Source organism: Pezoporus wallicus, unplaced genomic scaffold (assembly GCF_028554395.1).
Source record: "Pezoporus wallicus isolate ANWC-B61680 ecotype Strahan unplaced genomic scaffold, APGP_CSIRO_Pwel_v1 contig_9850, whole genome shotgun sequence".
Lineage (NCBI taxonomy): Eukaryota > Metazoa > Chordata > Aves > Psittaciformes > Psittacidae > Pezoporus > Pezoporus wallicus.
In genome coordinates this window covers 22955-43806 of record NW_026640441.1, presented here as the reverse complement: position 1 = coordinate 43806, position 20852 = coordinate 22955, and the positions used below count along the sequence as shown (strand labels likewise).

Sequence of the window (20852 nt, the reverse complement as noted above, 5' to 3'; positions counted from 1 at the left end):
AGACAGGGCAACGCGCACAGGGCCAACAGCTGGAAACAGCTGTGGGGGTCGTAACTGGAAAGACGTACAGTGGGGGCTATTCTGGGACATTCTCTGCAGCTACAGCGACTGGAAGCCCAAGTCAGCTGCCTCCTTGCTTCATGAATCAGGAGCATTAAAAGAGAGAGCACCTCCTTGGACCTCTGGCTTTAGGAGCAGATCAGCGGATGGATGTCTGAGGGACACGTCCCTCTGGAGATCACCACTGGGATCCTGCCTGCCCCAGGAGGCAGCGTTACTTACCTCCAAGAGGAGGGATTCCCAGCTTTGGGCTGGGCTGGGCTGGGCTGGAGATGGCCATTAAACACCAGCTTGGAGGTATCACCCAAATGTTGGACTTCCAAGCCACAGAGCCAGCAAAGCAGCTGGGAAGGGGGGAGAGCCCTCGCCCCGGGTGGGCAGCAACCCACCGGTCATGGGTGGAGACAAGGAGCTCTGACAAGAGCAGCGTGCGGTACCTGCAGCCCGCAGTCGATCTCGGTGGTGTCCAGGAGGTAGCTGATGCGCGAGGCCTCCCCACGCAGAGCCACCTCATAGCTCGGGCCTCCCTCCACCCTGCACAGCGCCGTGACCTGGGTGACGGTGTTGGCGTGGCCGAAGAAGGAGAAGGTGACACGCTGGCTCTGGCCCGGCTGCAGCTCACCGTGCAGCGGCAGGATATCGAAAACCTGCAGGCAGGGAGGAGAGATCCACACGTGGAGCACGGCAATTGATGCAGAAGAGCAGCCTCGGCTTGGCCCAAAGGACAGACGGGGCTGCAGGGGCCTCTTCCTCAAACACCGGCAACATCAGCCTCATCTCACCCTGCAGCCATTCCACTTACCAACGGGGTAAGAGACCATGGGGAAAACCTTCTCCCACACTCCTAATTAATGCAGGAGTGCTACGCTACATTCATTTCTGGTGTCTCCTGGCAGCAAGAAATGCTCTCTGCTGCAGAATTTGCCTTCAAAAACACCTTTTCCTGCCCTCACAAGAACACGAGACTGGGAGCTGAGAGCCCGGGGGCAGGATCCAGCCCAGCTCCTCGCACTCCTGGTGCTTTTCCCTGGCTCTGATTCACATCCTGCTCTCTCCAGATGCTGCAGCAAATGCTGCTGCAGGAATTTCCTACCCACCACCTGATCAGGACCAAGATGGAGAATGGACTCCATAGGTGCCGCACAAGGAGTGCTCTTGACTGTGCACCTCCCATGTGGCCTCTCCAGTGACCAGCCATGTGCTTGTGTTGTGGTTTAAACCCAGTCAGGTAACTCGTTCACTCACTCCCCCACTTCTTTCCCTCCCCCTGCCCCTGGAGGGACGGAGAGGAGAGGCAAAAAGAATGCAACTCCCACGGGTTGAGATAAGAACAGTTTAGGAACTAAGGTATAACACAAATCACTACTGCTACCACCAATGATAATAATGATAAAGGAAAATAACAAGGGAAGAGAATACAACACCTCACCACCAGCCAACCGATAACTTGCCACCCCCCCAGCCCGACCAAGCTGCGACCGATACCTCCTCCAACCCTGCAGTCTCCCAGCCCTTCCGGCTAACTCCCACTTACATCCTGGGCATGATGTGCTGTGGTATGGAATACCTCTTTGGTCAGTTTGGGTCAGGTGTCCTGTCTCTGCCTCCCCCCGGCCTCCCCTCCTCCCTGGCAGAGCACGAGGCTCACAAAGTCCTTGGCCAAACCAAAACATCGCTATCAGCTCTGTTCCCAGGCCGAAAGCCAAAACACCGCACTGCACCAGCTACCAAGAAGGAGAAAAATGACTGCTACTGCTGAACCCAGGACATTATCCACCCCTTATCCCATACCATCCACGTCATGCTCAGATCCCACATTTTCAATATACCATCACTCTTATCTAAGTGCATGGACCAGTAGCTATAAAGCTGCTGCGTCCATCTGGTCCATGATGCCAGGCTCCATCTCTTTTAACAGTCTTTCAGAGCAGGAGAGACTGTGTGCAGTGTTCACACTTGTGAATAACCTGGGCAATAGTGTCCATTGCTAAGTCCACCCCTCGATCATGAGTCCATCTCTATGTTGCATCTCTGCCCTGATGGCCTGAAGTGCCATGGGCCCACCAGGCTCAAAATAATTCACTGTCCCCTTCAGCAGTTTCTGCAGCTTGTTGCTGGGGACTCCATACGGCTGCCTTCCACCTCCGATGCTTCCAAAGCACTGGAGGGGCCCAGTGGACTAGATACTTGCCCATACTGTCCCACACACCCTGCCACTCATGACTGTCCAGCCTTGGGGAAAATCTCTTGGTCCCCCTGCATCGTCGTCTAACCCCAGACAAGACCCAAACCTCACTCTGCTTAACTTTTGAGATCAGACAAAATGGTGGTGGGTAGAAGACAGTCTGTGTGTGTGCCAACATACTAATCCCCATCACAATCAGCAGGCAGGTCCCAAGGATACCCAAAGGCCATTCAAAACCTTCAGAACTCTCAAACGATGCTGCTGCACTTGTCACTGGGGCTGGTGCAGCTGCTGGGCTTGCCGGCTCTCCCACCGCCAGCTTCTCTTTTCCTGAGTCCAGCTCTTCCTCCTCTGCCTTGCTGGGAAATGCTGCGTGGTCTCCTGCACCCTCCTGGGGCTCTGCGGGCGGCTGCCGGGGAATGCTCTCGGCCGTCGCAGGGCTGGGCTCCTCCGCGGGCCTGGGCTCGGCCGCGGGGCTGGGCTCCGCCGCGGGCCTGGGCTCGGCCGCGGGCGCCTCCGCGGGGCTGGGCTCCTCCGCGGGGCTCGGCTCCGCCGCCGCCGCCTTTTCCCGCTGCTCAGCAGCCGCCTCCTTCCGCTCCTCGACCGCCCCAACCTCCTCCACCCGCAGCCGTCCCCTCGCGGCCTCCGGCCCCGCTCCCGCCGCCGTTTGGTCCCAGGAGCCGCTCTCCCGGGCCGCTTCAGCAGCCGCCGGCTCCCGGGGCCGCTCCCCCTCGGCTCCCCGCGGCCTCACGAAGATGGAGGCGAGGGCGAGGGCCAGGCCGGTGAAGAGCAGCGGGACGGGCACGTACAAGTCCACGGCCACGTCCGTCCCGCCCTGCTGCTGGAGCCCGCCCGTATTACAAGCCATTGCCATAAAGCACAGTGAGACAAGAACCTTAGCCCAGGCCCCACACTTGATAAACACTAACACAGCAAATACCGGCTCTAAGTAATGTACTGCATTCTGAAGCTGTGAGATCAACAAGAACAACTCTGAGAGCCAATAAATCAGCATTGTGACAGATGACTATTAATCCGATCAGATCTGTCGTTATCTCAACCCCTCGTGCCCCACGTTGGGCGCCAAAAACAATTGTCGTGGTTTAAACCCAGTCAGGTAACTCGTTCACTCACTCCCCCCCTTCTCTCCCTCCCCCTGCCCCCGGAGGGACGGAGAGGAGAGGCAAAAAGAATGCAACTCCCACGGGTTGAGATAAGAACAGTTTAGGAACTAAGGTATAACACAAATCACTACTGCTACCACCAATGATAATAATGATAAAGGAAAATAACAAGGGAAGAGAATACAACACCTCACCACCAGCCAACCGATAACTTGCCACCCCCCCAGCCCGACCAAGCTGCGACCGATACCTCTTCCAACCCTGCAGTCTCCCAGCCCTTCTGGCTAACTCCCACTTACATCCTGGGCATGATGTGCTGTGGTATGGAATACCTCTTTGGTCAGTTTGGGTCAGGTGTCCTGTCTCTGCCTCCCCCCGGCCTCCCCTCCTCCCTGGCAGAGCACGAGGCTCACAAAGTCCTTGGCCAAACCAAAACATCGCTATCAGCTCTGTTCCCAGGCCAAAAGCCAAAACACCGCACTGCACCAGCTACCAAGAAGGAGAAAAATGACTGCTACTGCTGAACCCAGGACAGCTTCTTAGGACATGAGGCCACTCTGGGAGCAGCACCCAGGACCGCAGTGACAGTGGCAGTACGTAACTGCTTGCTACACAGGAAACGTGGAAGTGAGACACACTGCCACTTACCTCCTCCACACCCAAGGCGAGGGGCTCTGTCTCCAGGAACCTGCAAAAAGAACAGAACTTTGCTCAGGGACCTTGCAGTGGGAGGGAGGGAGGAAGGGAGGGAGGGGAGGGAGGGAGGGAGGGAGGGAGGGAGGGAGGGAGGGAGGGAGGGAGGGAGGGAGGGAGGGAGGGAGGGAGGGAGGGAGGGAGGGAGGGAGGGAGGGAAGTCTGCACAGCAGCTCCTCGGCAGGATGGGGCCCCTGGGTGGGCATCAGTGGTGTGAGCTCAGTAATGAGCTCCAAAACCGGGATGGAGCAGGTCGACGCTTCGCGTTGACACTGCTAGAGCAGTGGTGCAGGCAGCTGGCCACTGCTTGACTCCACATCTGCTCTCTCCTGCTGCGTGATTCTGAAGATCCATTCTGGCACGGGAGGAAACAGCTTGGTGCAAAGGCTTAGCTCAGCTTTGAGCTCTCAGAGGTCCAAGGGGTGAGGGTTAGGGTGTCTCTAACCACGTGGGTCTAGAACAAGAGTAACCATGAGAGATTCATGGCTCAGAAGTCAGAGAAGGGGCACAGGTTGGTGTACGCTGCCTATGTCCAACCACACAGCAACCGTCGGATTGTCTTGCTCAGGTGATCACTCTGCCCCAGGTAGCAGCAATGACCAAAGAGTAGGGAGGAAAGAAGGGGTTGGACAATTAGAAGGATAAAAATGTAAGCACACAAAGTCTTGTTGAGGCAGAGAAACAGCATTTTTCTCTCCGGACCAAAATAAATGTGCGTGACTGATCCTGGGAGTCTCTGATGACCAGCTCCAGCAAGGTTCGAGGTAGGGAAAGTCCCAATCTTTGATCTCACCTTCATGAGACCTGATGTTTGATTCCCTCCATGTCAGACTGAGTTAGAGCTGATAATTTAGAATACCAACAGTGCTTAGTGTGGACCAGAAATAACATCTGACACGCTGCCCGTCTGCAGGCTCCTAATGAGCACCTTGGAGACCATCTTCGTTTCCAGCTCTGGCACAGAGCATCCCACGGTGTCTGCTGAGCGCCCCAGAGGGGTCACAACACTGCTTAAGGACCATGCAGAGCAGCAGAGGAGCTCTCGTCACGTCCACAGCACTAAGGAGCAGCCAAGGGGCTGTGCAAACCCTCTGGAGAGGTGGACACCCCTCGGCAGGGGCAGGACAGAGGCCGTGTCCTGCCGAGGTGCTCAGCACCCTCTGCTGCCAACAACGCAACCACTCAGCACCCACCACTGATCTAAGTTACGGGAGAGGGCAGGGGGCTCCCAGCAGAGCTGACAGCCCTGCTCACCTCCCTCCAGCTGCTTTTTCAGACTTGCCTCTGCATTTTAGGGTCTGCTCTTGAAGGTGTCGTGCATCAAGCAGGGCCCCACTAAAGACTTGGTGTTACTTGGGAAGACTCAGCTGAGAATGGGCCACCCCAGTGCCCTGCTCATCTCCCCCAAGCCCTCCTAGTAGCCACAGCTCATCGCCAGTTCCCACGAGGTCACCTCCTGCGAGTCAGATCCCAATTCCCTTCACACAACTGCTTCTTGATCAGCTCTCTTGTTTGGAATAGCAGCACTGCAGTGCGCCACGGTGAACTTTGCTGGCTTTCCTAGGGCATTACAGAAAACCGTTTGCTACTGTCCTTCAAACTGCCTACACCAGACTTTTGTACCATGCAGAGAAGCCACAGCAGGAGGACCACTAGGAATGTGCTTCTAGATGGGCTTCAGCACCACTACAAGATTGCTCTTGGGCTTGGAAACCACAGACCACCACTGGATGGTCCTCCTCCCCAGGGATGTCCATACAAGGGCTCCCTCCAGCATCTACAGCTGGACCTAAAGCCACAGCAGAACCTGCCATTCCTCTCTAAAACTCTAAATAGCTCTTCTGTGAATGTGACGTGCAGTTCAACAGATGAACACTCGCTTCGAGGGGCTGTTTGCCTCAGGCCCAGAAGCTCTGAGAAAGCAGCTTTCTACATCAGCCTTCCCAGCATCAAACTGGCGCAGATCACCTATTCCCTGAGCACCTTGGCTGAGCACAGCTGAGAGGTGGGATTTCCTCAAGGCAAGGTTGAAAACAATTTGGCAGATCAGGCAAACGGCCTCGGCCTTTGCAAACCACAAACAGGACATCAGGAAGAAGAGCTTCCAGGAGAGGGAAAGGTGCACATACCTCACTGGGTTCACCTGGCTGTCCTTCAGGAATGACCAGTGGTACTGGACAACCAGCGGGCTGCAGTTGCTCATCTCCATGTAACGCACATCCTTGGTGTCATTCAAGATGCAGCCAAAGTCCAGGGCCGTGGTCTGGAGCTGGAGATTCGGGAAGTAGACTTCTCCCCGAACAGTGACCTGCTCTTCATGAGGATGCTCCAGGAACCTGATCTTCAGAGCCTTCTCTGCTGCCCGGATAAGCAAGTCCTCCTCGTAAGCAGGGTTAAATGCGATGCAGAGTTGAAGTTCCTCCCCTCTCCTCAGCTTCGTGGGCTGCAAGGAGATGAAGAGAAAATGTTCCACGTGTGACCCCAACATGAGCTTCTCGCTTCATCCTCCGTTTTCTTCACAGCGTCTGACCAAGCACCACACTTCTGTCTGAAGCTAGCTGAGGCTCACGCTTCTGTGCTCTGCACCGATACAAGAGGAAATCCACACTGGTCTCCTCAATTCTGGATCCCCAGAAGCCACGTGCTAAACACAACCAAAGCAGCACTCTGGCATCCAGGCCTCCGCCCTGACTCTGGAGGAACTCCTTCATCCTGCAGCACAAGCACAGTGGCTTTGCAGCCTCACCCATGCAGGCGCTGATCACTGGCAGGCACAGAAACGGTGGCTGGACCTATGACAACACGTGCCTCACAGAGCCCATGCCCAGCACCTTCCGCAAACACCAGGGCAGGAGCCAGACAGCAGCTGGAGAAGCCTACCTCAGCCTTCCCAAAAGCAGGGCTGCCCTCAAAGACAGCAAGCTGCTCCCCACGTTATCTGAGGATGGCTGCTAGAGAGCTGGCATGCTTTCCAGGAGGCACCTTTCCTACAGCTTGCCCAGACCTGCTCCCTCCTCCTCCTCTCTTCAAGCCAGGAGGTCTCCTCCCGATTCAGATGGCATTCTGTTTCCTTCAGCAGCTCATTTTACATCTGATTTAGCTCGGCCCGGTTTACTGCAGACTCTACAGAACACACTTCCCTGCTGGAAGACCTCCCAACAGAGACACACCACCACGTTCATCCCTCTTCAAAGCTCAGCAGCAAGAAGGTCCAGGGCTGCTCACCTGAGCATCTGCAGGGAGAGGCTGCTGGTCCGCACCGCAGATGGAGAAGGGCTGCTCTAAGGCAAGGACCACAGTGAGGGGCAGGCAGCAGATGTTCTTTAAAGAGAGAGGCTTGTACTGAAGAGTCAGGACATCACTGGGGTGCTACAGAAACAGGAAACAAGAAAAAAGGACCTTGAAGCGGCCATGGACTTCCTCCCCAACCCCAAAAGCGCATCCATCTCTATTTACTCTTTTGATTGGTTTCTACCCCTCTGGAAAGTTTGTCCTCCAACTGTATCAGACGCTTTCATGTTTAGAACCCACAGCATCCCCCAGGGGACAGGCAAACAGGCTCGCCTACAGATGAAGGAGCAGGCCCCCAGAGGAGGCAGCTGCTTCAGCAAGATCCAAACCAGAAAGTGAACCCAGTCTGGCTCCACTTGCGTGTCCTCTCCTGGGCAGAGAGGACACACAGGCACAAGGCCATTTCCACTCACATACAGTACTTTCTTACCACCTTATCAGCTCTGCCAGGCCCGTAAAGCAGTGACGCTGCTCACAGGAGACAAGGCCTGCAGCGGAGAGCCTGCAGCAGCCCGAGGTCAGCTTTGAACAATTACGGGCACACGCAGACAGCTCCAAACCTCAACAGTCTGGCCGCAACCTGCTGCCCCTGCTCCAGTGACAAGATGTTGCAGTCTCAAAGCTAAGCCCAGCCGAAGCCTTTTCCTCCTGTCCGTGCATTGCTCCGGGCTTCCGGCAGGGTTTAGCTAACCTAGACAGTGGTTGGGAAACTAATCCTGGATGTATTGACATCCAACTCCTGCAGTGTCGTAGCACTCAATACATGGGAGCATGTGGCATCAAGCAGACCCCAGGCAGACAGCAGGGGGAGCTGAAAAGCTTCTGATTAGATGTGAACTGCCTGCTCGCAGGATCTGGGCTTCTCCGGAAGCCTGGGAACCGGAGGAGAGACCTGAAACCACAGAAACTAAATCAAGAGCTATCTGCTCTTTTTCAGACACCTGGCACGAGGGGGAAAGATGATGCAGGAGTCGGGATCCAGACACTAAAGGGCACACACTTTGCACTGGTGCTCTCGTCACTGCAGCTGAAGGGCACCCGTGGGTCCTTTGAAGAAGGTGAGGCTTGGGAAAGGCAAAGAGGCAGCATCCACAGCGACAGCAGGGAAGGCAAAGAGGCACAAGAGACGCCAGTTTTTCCTCATCAGCTTGAGGAGTTGACAGGAATGGCAGGTTTTCTCAGCTTCCCTACACGATCGCTGCTCAGACATCACCACGCCTTGGAAGATCCTCAAAACCCTGAGTACAGACACTGGTGTCTCTCGAGAAGGGGCCATGCTCCCCCTCGGCAGAGCAGCTGCAATCTCAGTTTTACCTGGGTGAAGTTAGAGAACAGCCTCATCTCTAGCAGCATCCTCACTCCTTTCACCACCAGCTCAGGGAGAGTGAGCAGGGATCTGCTCTCCACCTGCAGCCCCAGCACACGAGGTGGCTCTTCCAAAGCCCACGCTGCTCTCACGGCTCCCACACCTCGGCCCGTGCCCTTGGCTCAGCAGCTCAATTCCCTCTCCACATCAAGAAGGGCAGAATAGAGCCGTGGAGACTGTCCCCAGCCCCAGAGGGGTGAAAGAACGAGCTCGCCATTCATGACAAAAGCTTGGCCTGGCTTAAATCAACAGCCAAAGCTCTGTGGACTTGGAGAAGCTGTTGAGCTTCCTCCTTTGGACACAGGCACACCCCAGCCACACCAGTCAGTGCCAGCATGCAATCCAGAGACTCACCTTCTCCACCCGGAAAGGGATTTCTCTGCTGGATATTTGCAGGGCGGGAGCAATGAACTCGCACGTGACGTCCACCTGCATGATCAGATTCTTCACTCCCTCCTTGCCCACGATGGCGTGACACAGCAGCTTCTCCTTCACCACCTGCATGCGAGTCACACGGCACCCAGGGGGTGTTATCAGGGTGTCCAGAAAACATACTGCAGCTGTGAGCCACCCACCCACAGACCCCATTACTGCAGGAAGTTACAGCCATTGGTCTCCTCAGGAGCTCTCTCTTCTTTAGATGCTGCATCCTCTTCCTTCTGCACTCACATGTCCCTGATGTTACAACCCAACCGCCACAAAAGGCCCTCGGGAGTCTTGTGCTGCCTACAGCTGTCACAAGAATCCCTGCCACAAATGATTATTGGTTTGATTTGTCCCACTGACAAGCAAAATGCTTACTGAGAGCTCTAGGAACTCATTCAAAAAACCAAACCAGACGGTATGAAGGGAAACAGGTGATAGAAGGATCAATGCCAGCAAATCCTCCCTTGGAAGTTTAGTGGAAAGGATCCGTGGGAAAACCCCAAACAGCCAGCCTGCCTTCCTAGGATGTACTGTGTCCTCCGAGAGCTGGCTTTAAACCAAACCTCCCCAGGAAACAGACGTCTTCCACTGGGCATGAAAACCCTTTCCTTAAGCTGGATGCCCTTACATCCAAGACTTTTCCTCATTCCTCATGGTTTCACTTCCCCACATTCCTCCCTTTATTCCTCTCCCTTCCCTCTGACACACCACCACAACCCAACTCCTCCTCAGAGCCTACACACTTCAGAATCACCTGTGCTGCACGTGCAACGCAGGGTCTTGGGCTTCTAACCAACCTCAAGAGTGTGAAGTTCTCAAGACCCAGGGAAGGTGGAAAACCCAGTCCCAGGGTCTTGGCTTGGACTGCAGGAGCCAGGTAGCCACGGCTGAGCTCACAGATGCCCATTTGGCTTTCCAGGTAGGACACCCTCACCAGTGGCCTGACCACTTCATTCCCTTTCCGGTACCTTCTTCCCCCTTCAGCAAAGCCTTACGGGCTCAGGACTGCACAGGGACAGTCCCGTCGGAGTCAACCAGCTGAGAAATCAAGTCTTCCTCAAGCTACCACTGAGGCAATCCTTTAAAACACCTCTCAAACTCTAGGAGCAAATGTCAAGGGGCTGCAGAAATGCCCTGATGCGGACGGAACTCACCTGGGGGGTGCTGCAGGAGCCTTCCAGCACCATCTCCGCTGTCTGGCCAGGCATCAGCTCCGTCCTCAGCGGCTGAAGCTTAAACACGGGGCCGCAGGAGGAAACCTTGCCCTTGGTGTTCCTGACGGGAGGGAGATGCTTGCGCTGCTCAAGTGTGGTGCCACCTTCTGTGGTCCAATAGAGCAGATGGGTGCGTTGTCCTTTGTTTGTCATCTTGAAGCGGTAACAGCAGGGATCCAGGCTAGACGAGAAGCAGAAACACAAAATGGCAGGGGAGCTGCTATTTGCCAGGGGTCACCCAGCGTCAGCACCCTGAGGGCACGACCTGATTGCACACTCGGCAACAAAACCACCTCCAAGAAGGCTGACCGAGCGTAAAGCTTCACCAAAAGGCAGACCTTGGCTGCCCCTAGGTTTGTCACCATCCACCAGCTGCTCTGCTTGCAGCCAGCAAGGAAGAGCTTCGTACACAGCCTGCCCCAGATGCAAGTGGGGGCAGGAACTCGCTGCCATTCCACCTTCCCCTTGGCACCTGTTGTTCATGCCTCTGAGGCGTCTCTTAGGGAGCATCCAACCCTCATTGCCCCCAGCGTACCACCCTCTGGGGGCAGCCGACAGCAATGGCAACAGCTCCAAACTCAGCCCGCAGGCAAAGGCATGAAGGGCGGCAGAAGACGTGAATCACATGGACGCTGTCCCCTCCCTTGTGCAGCCACCCTGTGCAACCACACTGAGCGCAGCAAACTCCGGACAAGCACCAACCTCCCTGCAATGGCCCTGCTTACGTGGACGGCTCGTGGCTGCCTATTTTACCTCTCCAAATCTGTCCCAAGTGCTTAAGGTAGGATTAACCTGCTCTTTCTGCCCCAAGAATTCAGGTATCGGAGCACCACGGACCCCCTCTGCAGCCAGAGAAAGGAAGAGGCACCCCAAGAAGACGGTTCTTCTTGCCTGAGGAGGTCTCCAACACAAGGCAAACAGCACTTTTTTCCTCCCGTCTTTAAGAACATGCCTGCTTTCAGACACACACGTTGGGACCAGTGAATCCTCTCCTGCCAGCTCAGCGATTTCAAGTCAGACTCTTTGTTCATCCCACTCCACCTCAGCAGACTTCCACACTTCCTTCCCCTTCCAGGGCTGGTCCTGCACCCACCCTCGCTTGCCCGTGCCTCGCAAAGCAGGCAGGAGAAACCAGGAAAGAGCCACCACGCCTAATAAAGAGCAACCGGGCACGGAGTGCGGTAGAGGAGCCAACTGGGGAGTGACACAGGGCAAAGAAATTCTGCTGCTCCTCCAGGGCTCCCCGGCAGAGGTAGAAATAAACCAGCACCATTCATTCAGTCGAGGAGCTGCTAACAAGCTACTGCCCAGGCTTGCTGCTGCTCTGAGATGATACTCCAGAGCGAATGGGAAAGCAAGCAATATCACTGCAAAGAGAAACCTGGTTACACTTGCAAGGCAGCATTTCCCAGCTGGAGGCTTCCAGGACCTGCTCTTTTCCTCCAAATCTTTCTTCCATAAAGTGAGGAAATAAATGGATTAGGACTAAAGATATAATTTAGCAGCAACAATTTAGCAACTGGTCTGCAGCTGGGTGGCTTTTCAGAGTACCTAACGACTTTCAGATGGCCATCAAATGTTTCTAAAGGAACCCCTGTGGCTTCAGGGAAGCAGAGCCAGGACCTTGAGCACTGAAGAAGCTTGAGGGACTGCAGCAGAACTCCTCCTTGCTGAGCCCATGGGGAAGTGGGAGCCGAGAGATTCCCTACCTGAAGCAGGGGCCCAGCTTGAGCTCCGGGCCAAAGGGTTTGTCAACGACAATCGTGGTGCCAACGCCAACAGCCTGGACGGGGATGACGCAGGCATGACTGTTCTCAATGAACAGCACCACCTCGTCCTTGAATTGCTCCGTGTCATCCAAATTCGCAGTGACAACCACAGACACCTCGGCCTTGGCAGGGATCACTCCTTGACTGGGTCCAATACTCCACCACGCGTTTTCGCCAGCCTGCAAGACAACCAAACACTCATTTAGGATGCAAACCACGGACCTGGCTGCCACCAGCCAAGGGCTGCCCAGACAACACGGTCACACCAAGCCAGTGGCTGGGAAGATTCCACTGACATTCACGTACGACTTCTCGGGTTCATGCTGACACAGGGCAGCTCGCTTGGAAAGGAGCCCTGAGAGCACTGCTCCAAAGGTGAATCTGCGAGTCTGCTCCCTCACAAAGCTCATTTATCAAAGCTTGGCAACAAGCCCGCCAGAAAATTGTACCCCAGAAACTATTCCTGAGGAGTGAGGATGGGCGTCTCGACGGAGCCAGACCTTCAACTCCCTGGGGTGACCCGGCACAGCCCTGCTGTCCCAGCCAGGCCAACAGCCCGTGTCAGGGGAGGAGGATTTGCAGCCTGCCCTCATTCTTTCAGTTTTCAGTCAGCATCTGCTCTGGCTCCAAGGGGCAGCACAGCGCAGTGCTGAACAGGAGACCTGCCAGGGCCACAAGGCTCTGCCGAGACACTTTCTCTTGGCTTTCTAGGTCAGCTTGCCTGCCCCCAATCCAGCCTGTGTCCCACAGACAAGAAATCTCTTGGAACCACGCTACAAAATCCCCCCACTTTCCAGACAAATACCCAACCTCTGATAACATCTCTGCTACTTGCTTATCCTTGAGTGTGCCGGGAAACGATGCCACAGCTGCATGCATTCGATGCACAAAGGCAGTGGCTATTTCTGACCCCGTAGGAGCTTCTTATACTATTGGACATCAGAGTTCCTGAGGAACCAGTAAGGGTTGGGATCCATCACTTCAGAACTTCACCACAACAGTCAGAATCTTATCCCAGCACAGACGTCCATCATGAACAAAAGCTTCCACAGTCTGCTTACAATGGACACCAGTGCGCAGCTGACGGATAGAGGGAGGGAGGGAAGGAGAGAGGGAGGAAGGGATGGAGAGCTGCCCTAAGGGACGACTGAGGAGACACCAGTCAGTTCTCTTGAAGCTACTTACAGCTGATTCACTGAAGTGATCTGGTCACTCTGGCCTTGCACAAGTGACAGAGGAAGCAGAACACCGCATTACAAATGCAGCTGCGCTTGATCAAGCCGTGGCTCTAGCAAGAGCCATAGCTCTAACAACAGCATTCCCACTTTGTCAGGCTGACCCACTGGCCTCGTAGGGCTGCTCATGAAGGGGAAATAAACCCCGTCCTGCACCGGCTGGGTGCAGAGCCTTGTCCTGGGTGGTTCAGCATTCCTGGTGGCGGGGGACCCTCTGTTCTTCATTTCAAAGCTGCTCCTTATCCACACAAACAGCCAGCGCCAGGAAACAGCCCAAAAGCACCCCGAGCCCTGCACGAGGAGGAGATCAGAGCCTGAGGCTGGCTACCTGCTCCCACCACCAACCGGCCTCCTCCTGGCTCCTCAGCATCAGCATCTCCTCAGCACAAGCGTGGGGACCACTGCGGTTTAGCCTCTGCCCCGAGCACCAGCAAGGGGATGTTTCACAGAATCAAGGGGCAGAGCTTGTCTCCGTTTGTGTTCCCTGTCCACAGCTCACCCCTCCAGGATCGCATCTGCCCTCCCTGCCAGGCTGGGGAGGTCAGGGACACCACTCTGACCATCGCGGTTCTCCAGGACACGGCTACAGCTTGGCCAGCTGTTGCCACGCACAACGTTTCATAACCAAACTGCCCCTGCTTTTCCTCTGGGAAAAGCTCTCAGCTTGCTTCTAGAAGCACAGCCGTCTTGAAGACTTCTAAGCCTCTGTAATTCAGTTGCCAACAGGCACAGCACAATAGGACATGTTTGCTTTCCCCTGACGAGCAGAGTAACAAGTGCTTTGGTTACCAGCAAGTCAGAAAGGGCACTCAAGGAGGCAGCTGCTGAGGGCACTGGGGTGCTTGCTCTTTGCAGAGATGGAAAGCAGATTTTTATGGTGCGGACAAAGAAACCTGCCTGGGAATCTCCCACTTTGAGGGTCTCTTGAACCCCCAAACAGCTGCAAAAGCAGCAGGAGGGAAATTCAGCCCCCTCCTCCTTGCCCAGGGGGCTGAGCCTCTGCTCTCACACACTGCTGCCTGCTCCATGCGCGGACACAACCAAGTCCCCAGCGACAGGCCTGGGTGAAGCAGCTCCACAGCTTCAACAACCCAGCCTGCACCAGAACAAACCTCCTCTGAAGCCCCTCACAGACTCCCCTCCGCTGGGAAACACCCCCCAGCCCCAGCACACTAGCCCTTCCCGCCCGCATCAGCCCATCAGAGGATCCCACAACCTTCTTCTGCTCCGCAGCCTGTTCCACCACGCGGCTTCCAGGAATTAAACAGCCTTCTTCTGCAGCCACACGCTCTACAACGCTACAGAGCCCACAGGCTCTGCAGGTACACAGACCTTACAAGTCTACTTCTGGCCAACAACCCAGCTGGTTTCACCCCCAGGGAGGTGTGAAACCCACTTCACCGTAAGCACCTTGAGGACAGACCTCTCAGTTCCAAAAACAAAGACTCCCACAGCTAAACGCCTTCCACAGAATAAAGGGAGAACTTGCAGAAATGAGCTCCTTTCTGCTCAAACATCTCTGCAAACTCTGCTTTACTGACGGGTGCCCCAGCTACAACTGCCCCCAGAGCCAGGCTTCTCTTGCTCCACTGGGATGGAACATCTTGCTTTCTCTCTCAAGACACGTCTCAGGGATGTGGAAATGTTGCACAGAAATAAAGAATTCAGTCACAGGCTGCTATGGGCCAGTCACTTGCACTGGAAAACAGCCCCAGCGACACTTACCATCTTTGCTGAGAAGGATGCAGGGATGACAGACTGATTGCAGAGGTGGAGGCTTCGGGAAGCATCTTGTAGAACTTGGATGCAGCCAAAATTTATCTCACTTGGGTGCACGTGGACAACTGGTCCTTCGCCAGTGCTCAGTAAATGGATTTTCTGCTCCAGGAGGCAGGCAGGAAAAAGAACAAAACAACAGGGAAAGTCTACAATGACTGGACAGCTCTAAGGGTGCTCGTAGGCTGGGGGAATTCTGACTCTTTGAAGCTCTCAGGGTTGGGAGGCTGAAACAGGAAGGCTGGAGCAAAGGTGGCACCTGGAGTGATCCCTGCGGATCGGAAAGCCACAAGATCCCATCATGAGGGGATACAGAACCCCCATCTCCCATGCATGCTTTTCACACCTCCTCCACGCTGTCAGCTCTCCTTCCTCTACCCTGTGCCTACGCCTGCTCCTTCTACTGCTCCATCACGCCATAAACCACCCTCCCTGACTGCTGCGGCTGCACGGCCACACTGCACAGCAACTTCTTCAACCTTCCGAAAGCTTCTCCTGTCAAAACCAGCACAGCCTGGAAGCAAAGCTCCTCTGCACAGTAGAGATCATGCAAGCTAGCTGCCTCTCATTTCTGCTTGTGTGCATTCCTGGGATTAGTTCTTTCTTGCATTGAGACATTCATTATTAATTGCATCATTCCAGCAGTATTTTTTCTGTTGACAGCCTGAGACCCAAAAGTTTCTTCCTGCAGAAGGGGCACAAACTAGTGGAGGAGGAATGGGGATCCTTTTGATAAGCCCCCTTCTCACGTCACTAAAACCAATGAGAATTCATTCAGTCTGGCTGGATCTCCCCAGCTCCAAACACCCCAAGCCTTAACCAGGCTTGTAGAGCCTCAAGAAAGCAAGGCTCTAGGGAGACCTTAAAGCAGCTTCCAGTGCCTAAAGGGGCCAACAAGAAACCTGGAGAGGGGCTTTGGATAAGGGCCTGTGGGGACAGAACAAGGAAGAATGGCTCTAAATTGACGGGGGGGGTGGGGTTGTGTGTGATCAAGATGGGATCCCGGGAAGAAGTTCTTCCCTGTGAGGGGTGGTGAGGCTCCGGCACAGATTGCCCAGAGGAGCTATGGCTGGCACAGGCTGCCCCATCCCTGGTACTGTTCAAAGCCAGTCTGGATGTGGCTTGGAGCTACCAGGTTTAGTGGAAGGTGTCCCTGCCTGTGGCAGGGAGTTTGAACTGGAGGAGCTTTGAGGTCCCTTCCAACACAAACCACTCTGAGACGCTGCAATATCTTGCGTTCTGGAATAAAAACCAGCCACTCCCCTGAGCTCAGGTTTGCATCAGATGACGCACAGGATGTGTAACAGGACAGCGGTGGTTCTGCTGGCCCTGAAAGCTCTGCAGCAGTCAGCTACCAGGGAACTCCTGAAGCTGCACTCAAGCCATAAGGCAGAGCCAGAGAAAATGACACCCAGAAACTCCCATTTGCGCAGGCAACAGCCAGCCAGGTTTTGACCGGCATTTGCTGGCTGCGAGCAGCAGCCCAGCATGAGCGCAGCGCCTTGAGGATGGACTGACCGGGCACAGGGTCACTCAGTCCCATGTGTCGTGTCTTTAGGGACAGCCACGATCCTCCGACTGAAATGCTCACCCTTTGGGCAAAAGATTGACACGTTCACCTCCACGTCCAAAAGATTAAGTTAGGGCGAACTTTGAAACTAAAAACTGTTAGCCCAAGGGCAAAAGCTGTGCAAGAAACCAGTACTTAAAAAGCAGCTCACAGTTAAACAACTGGTTATTCTAGTGGGGAGAAACCTTCCTCTTCAAGGGAAATATTCCTTCTATATAAAGAGAAGTTGCTCCTAAGAGCAGCTGTGGTCAAACTTCAGACCTCCAGCACTGCCTGGCCTTCCTCTTCACTCTTTACACGCATATCCACAACAGGGTGGAGTGGAGATACTTGGTGGCACCCAGGGGATTTAGGAGCAGCATTTCTGTTCACTTTCAGAAAAGTCTGAATGCCTGCAAGTACTTTCAAAATGTCAGCCTTATTTGTCGTTGCAGAAAGCATCAGGTTCCCAGCAACCCTCTGACATCCTCTTTCATGCCCCAAGGTTTGACAAGACATTTTAATACAGCTGCTTCAAAAGTTAGTACCATTTTAAAGTTTCATTAACTAGATTCATTCTCAGTTTCAGCCAGATGAAGCCAGGAGACTACAGACACCACCCCCTTGTCTACATTTTGTTGTCATTGCTGCTGTTGCGAACTACATCTTTTAGCAGGCTTCAGCCCACGAAGGCTTTGCCTCATCCGCTTCCAAGCTTGGTGGACAAAGAAAGACTCTGTGCTCAGATGCAAGCCCTGTGGAGACTCTGGTGTCCTTGGTGGGGCTTTTGGCAAGGACATCTGATGGACGGCTGTTGCTCACACATGACGGACCTGACTTTCAGCAAAGCTCGGGGTTTCAGGTTAAGCTCGTTATCCTGTCTCACATCCCCGTAATTAAATGCTGTGTCAGACACTTCCACACAGACACACGCAAGTGTCAGACACACCACCTAAGGGGATACCAGCCTCCCTCTCCTCCAGGCATTAGTGTTGCTTATGCCACGAATCCCTTCTTTCCTTGTAGACAACAGCCATAGATCATTTTCTCTGGAAGATCCCCTACACGCTTTACACGCCACCAAGATGAGAGGCACAAAGCTGCAGGTCTGCCCCAGCACTCACCAGTGGGGATTCTTTACTCCCAAACACCGCAACATGAGCAACGGTGTCCTGCTCTCCTGTCACCTGGACTTCCAGTGTGAACGGGATCTCCACCGAGCTGTGAGGCTGGATAATCCCACGGGGCTCAGGGCTGGAGTACCACACAGCAGCAGCATCCTTGCTCTCCTGTAAGGGACAGAATCAAGCACGACTTCAGAGCGACCTTTGAGGAAACTTTCAACTCTTCAACATCTACCACAACGGCAACTCGCACACGGGCCTAAAAATCCCTAGGAGGAAGCAGAAAGGCACAACTCAAGATGCAAGACATGTATGGGTTCAGCATCCTGAGGGGGTTCAAAGCTGCTGCCTCCACAACCCCCCGTCCCGTGCCGACAGCCTCCTTGCAGCAGCTTTTCACAACCCTGCAAGCTCTCCTGCATTGAAAGCATCCTGAAGACTAGAATATAATCTGCTTCCTGGAGAGTTTAAGCTGCTTCCTCAAGCTGATATTCAGGTAGCTTCCTGTTCCCAGCAAACCTTTAGGCTTGAATACAAACCAGCAACATCTTAACCAAGCCTGTTGTTTCCCTAACAACAAACCCCTAGGTGACATTGGAGCCAAGAGGCGGATGCGATGGCAAACCTGAGGAAGAGCCCAGTAGCAGCCTGGCAGGTTGCTGTCGTTCACAAGGGTCAGCATCTGCTGATAAGGGACTTTGAGAGAGCATCGTCCAAATGTCACAGCTGGGTGGAGCACTCGCAGCAGGGGAATGCCACATCTAGGCAGAGAGATGAGCAAAAGGGAATTAGGTTCTGAGACAGTGTTGCTTGCTTGTTTACTTCTCAATGAGCACCAAATGGAGCAGACACATTTGTCACCGTCAAGTAGACATCTGATACCCCTACAGTGACAAACAGCCTTTAATTTCTTTTCACCCAACAACCTCTTGCAAAAGAGGGGCAGACCCCGAGTCTCAGCATCACAAAAGCTGCTCAGTGCCCAGGCAGAGCACGTTGCCCTGTCCCAGGTCAGCTTTGCCCCTCCTTTGCCCCAGGAGGCTTGCAAGGACCCTCTCAGTGGCCCCAGCAAGGTGTGAGCTCTGAGGGAGCTTTCCCACTGAGGAGCAGCGCCCTGTGCCGTCAGCCGTAACCCTCTCCCACGCCCTGTGGCTGCCTTGGTCCTTTCCCCACGGGTCCACACACCAGCTGCTCCCATTTGCACTTGTTCTACTCAGCTGCAGGCCAGGCACTGACTGCGCAGCTCTGCCTGGGAGAGGGAACAGCACCGCTGAGCTGCATCCCTCTTGCCATTGAACTGACGCCCACCGCAGCACAACAGGCCTGAATCTGCCTGAAGCAAGAACAACTTTTAGCTTAACTCTGAGAACATCAATGCTCAACAGAGCCAGAGGGAAGCACAAAAACCTGAGCTCACCTTCCACACCAAGGACTACTTTGTCTTTCAGAAGATCTCACCTTTACTTTTCCCTCACCACTCCTGCCCTAAGCCCCTCACCCATCTGCACGCCCCCTCCTTAACTGAGACAGACAACACCTTGCAGCAGCTGCTCGCTGTAGCCCAAACCAGCGTTGCATTCTGGTCACAACCCAGCACAAGTCCAACGCTTGCAGGAAGGAGGAGAGGCGGCCCTTTGGAAACATTACACCTCAAGCCCCCAGAGCAGGCCAATAGGGAATAGAATCACAGTTTCCTGTAGGAAAAGGCTCTGGGCCGTGCCTGTGGCTGAGCACAAGTGCTGCTCATCATGGACTGCTTTCCATGCGCTGCTCTTCTCCTGTCTAGCTGGGCACAGCTAGCTCATTGAGCAATGCTCCTCGTTTGGAGCTGGAGCCAGCCAGCTCTGTGCAAGGCACCACCACTTGCTCGTGGCAGATGCACAGCGAAAGAAGACGGGCTGCAAGGAAGCACTGGTACCTGGCTCTGATGGGCAGTGATAACACCTCTCTGCCAACACCATCCACATCGACCACCAGGGCCAGCTTGTATCTCTTCACGGTGTTGGAGCACAGGGTGACCTGGGAGACAAGAACATCAAATACTTCATCACTCCCCAAACCCATCGTCCATACGCAGAGCCCTCCAGATCTCGTTCCACGGCAAGGAAAGGGAGGATTTAGTAGATATTAGGAAAATGAGGTGTCAGGAAGAAGTTCTTCCCTGTGAGGGTGCTGAGGCCCTGGCACAGGTTGCCGAGAGAAGCTGCGGCTGCCCCATCCCTGGCGCTGTTCAAGTCTAGCTTGGACGTGGCTTGGAGCAACCTCATCTGGTGGAAGGTGTCCCTGCCCATGGCAGGGGGTTGCAACTGGATGAGCTGTAAGGTCCCTTCCGACCCAAAACAGCCTAGGGTTCTCTGATGTTTGCCTTTAACTCTTCTGCTGGTTCACGTGTAGAGCACAGTCTCTGGCAGTAACAGAAGTCTTTGGACAATATCTGAATTACTGAATACGCTTTGCGGTTGCCAGGGCAGATGTAGAGCCCAACACTAGCGCACATCTCTTACTCGCATGATGCTCAGAGCCAGCAGTGCTAAAGCCCCCTCAACATCACTGAAGCTCCAGCTCCACCTCTGAAGCACGCAGGGCTGGACTCTTCCCGTACCTGGATATCCAAGTGTCCCTTGGAGCAGACGGTCCCTGTCAAGGGCCTGATAGTAAATTCAGCTGGCTTCTTGGCACCTCGTGCTGGCTTTCTCCACGACGGACCAGTGCTGTCTGACACCTGAGCAAAACTGGTCACGCTGGGTGCTCCTGAGCCGTCCCCAGGAATGCGAAGGTTGAAGTTGAAGGGCACCGGGGAAGTGTTAGTGAGGCGGCAGCACAGGGTGCGAGGAAAGCCTGGGAAAAGAACACAACAGCAGTTTATTACCCCCTGATTCCTGGGGTGGACATCCTGCTGTGATGAAACTGCGCTTGGAGTTTGCCTCCTTTCAACGGCAATTACAGCCGATTGAGAAGCTCTGTGGGGAAGTCGTCCTCAATTAAGTTCCCTTCTACGCTTGTCACACAGAAATGCCCACTCTGTGTGACGCTGAACACC

At 54.6% G+C, this 20852-nt stretch overlaps 1 protein-coding gene across 1 annotated transcript in view; it reads right to left on the bottom strand.

Annotated features, from left to right (window-relative positions):
- LOC130604436 (hydrocephalus-inducing protein-like) overlaps positions 1 to 20852 on the bottom strand; it is a 54254-nt gene that overhangs the window by 13358 nt on the left and 20044 nt on the right. The window contains exons 13-24 of the mRNA XM_057418947.1: positions 20415 to 20650; positions 19731 to 19831; positions 18438 to 18573; positions 17813 to 17977; positions 15089 to 15241; positions 12069 to 12307; positions 10300 to 10540; positions 9074 to 9217; positions 7288 to 7431; positions 6192 to 6505; positions 4018 to 4057; positions 498 to 707 (exon numbers count right to left, since the gene is read on the bottom strand). Coding sequence (XP_057274930.1) covers positions 498 to 707; positions 4018 to 4057; positions 6192 to 6505; positions 7288 to 7431; positions 9074 to 9217; positions 10300 to 10540; positions 12069 to 12307; positions 15089 to 15241; positions 17813 to 17977; positions 18438 to 18573; positions 19731 to 19831; positions 20415 to 20650 — 2123 coding nt within the window. The remainder of the gene's footprint in view (positions 1 to 497; positions 708 to 4017; positions 4058 to 6191; positions 6506 to 7287; positions 7432 to 9073; positions 9218 to 10299; positions 10541 to 12068; positions 12308 to 15088; positions 15242 to 17812; positions 17978 to 18437; positions 18574 to 19730; positions 19832 to 20414; positions 20651 to 20852) is intronic.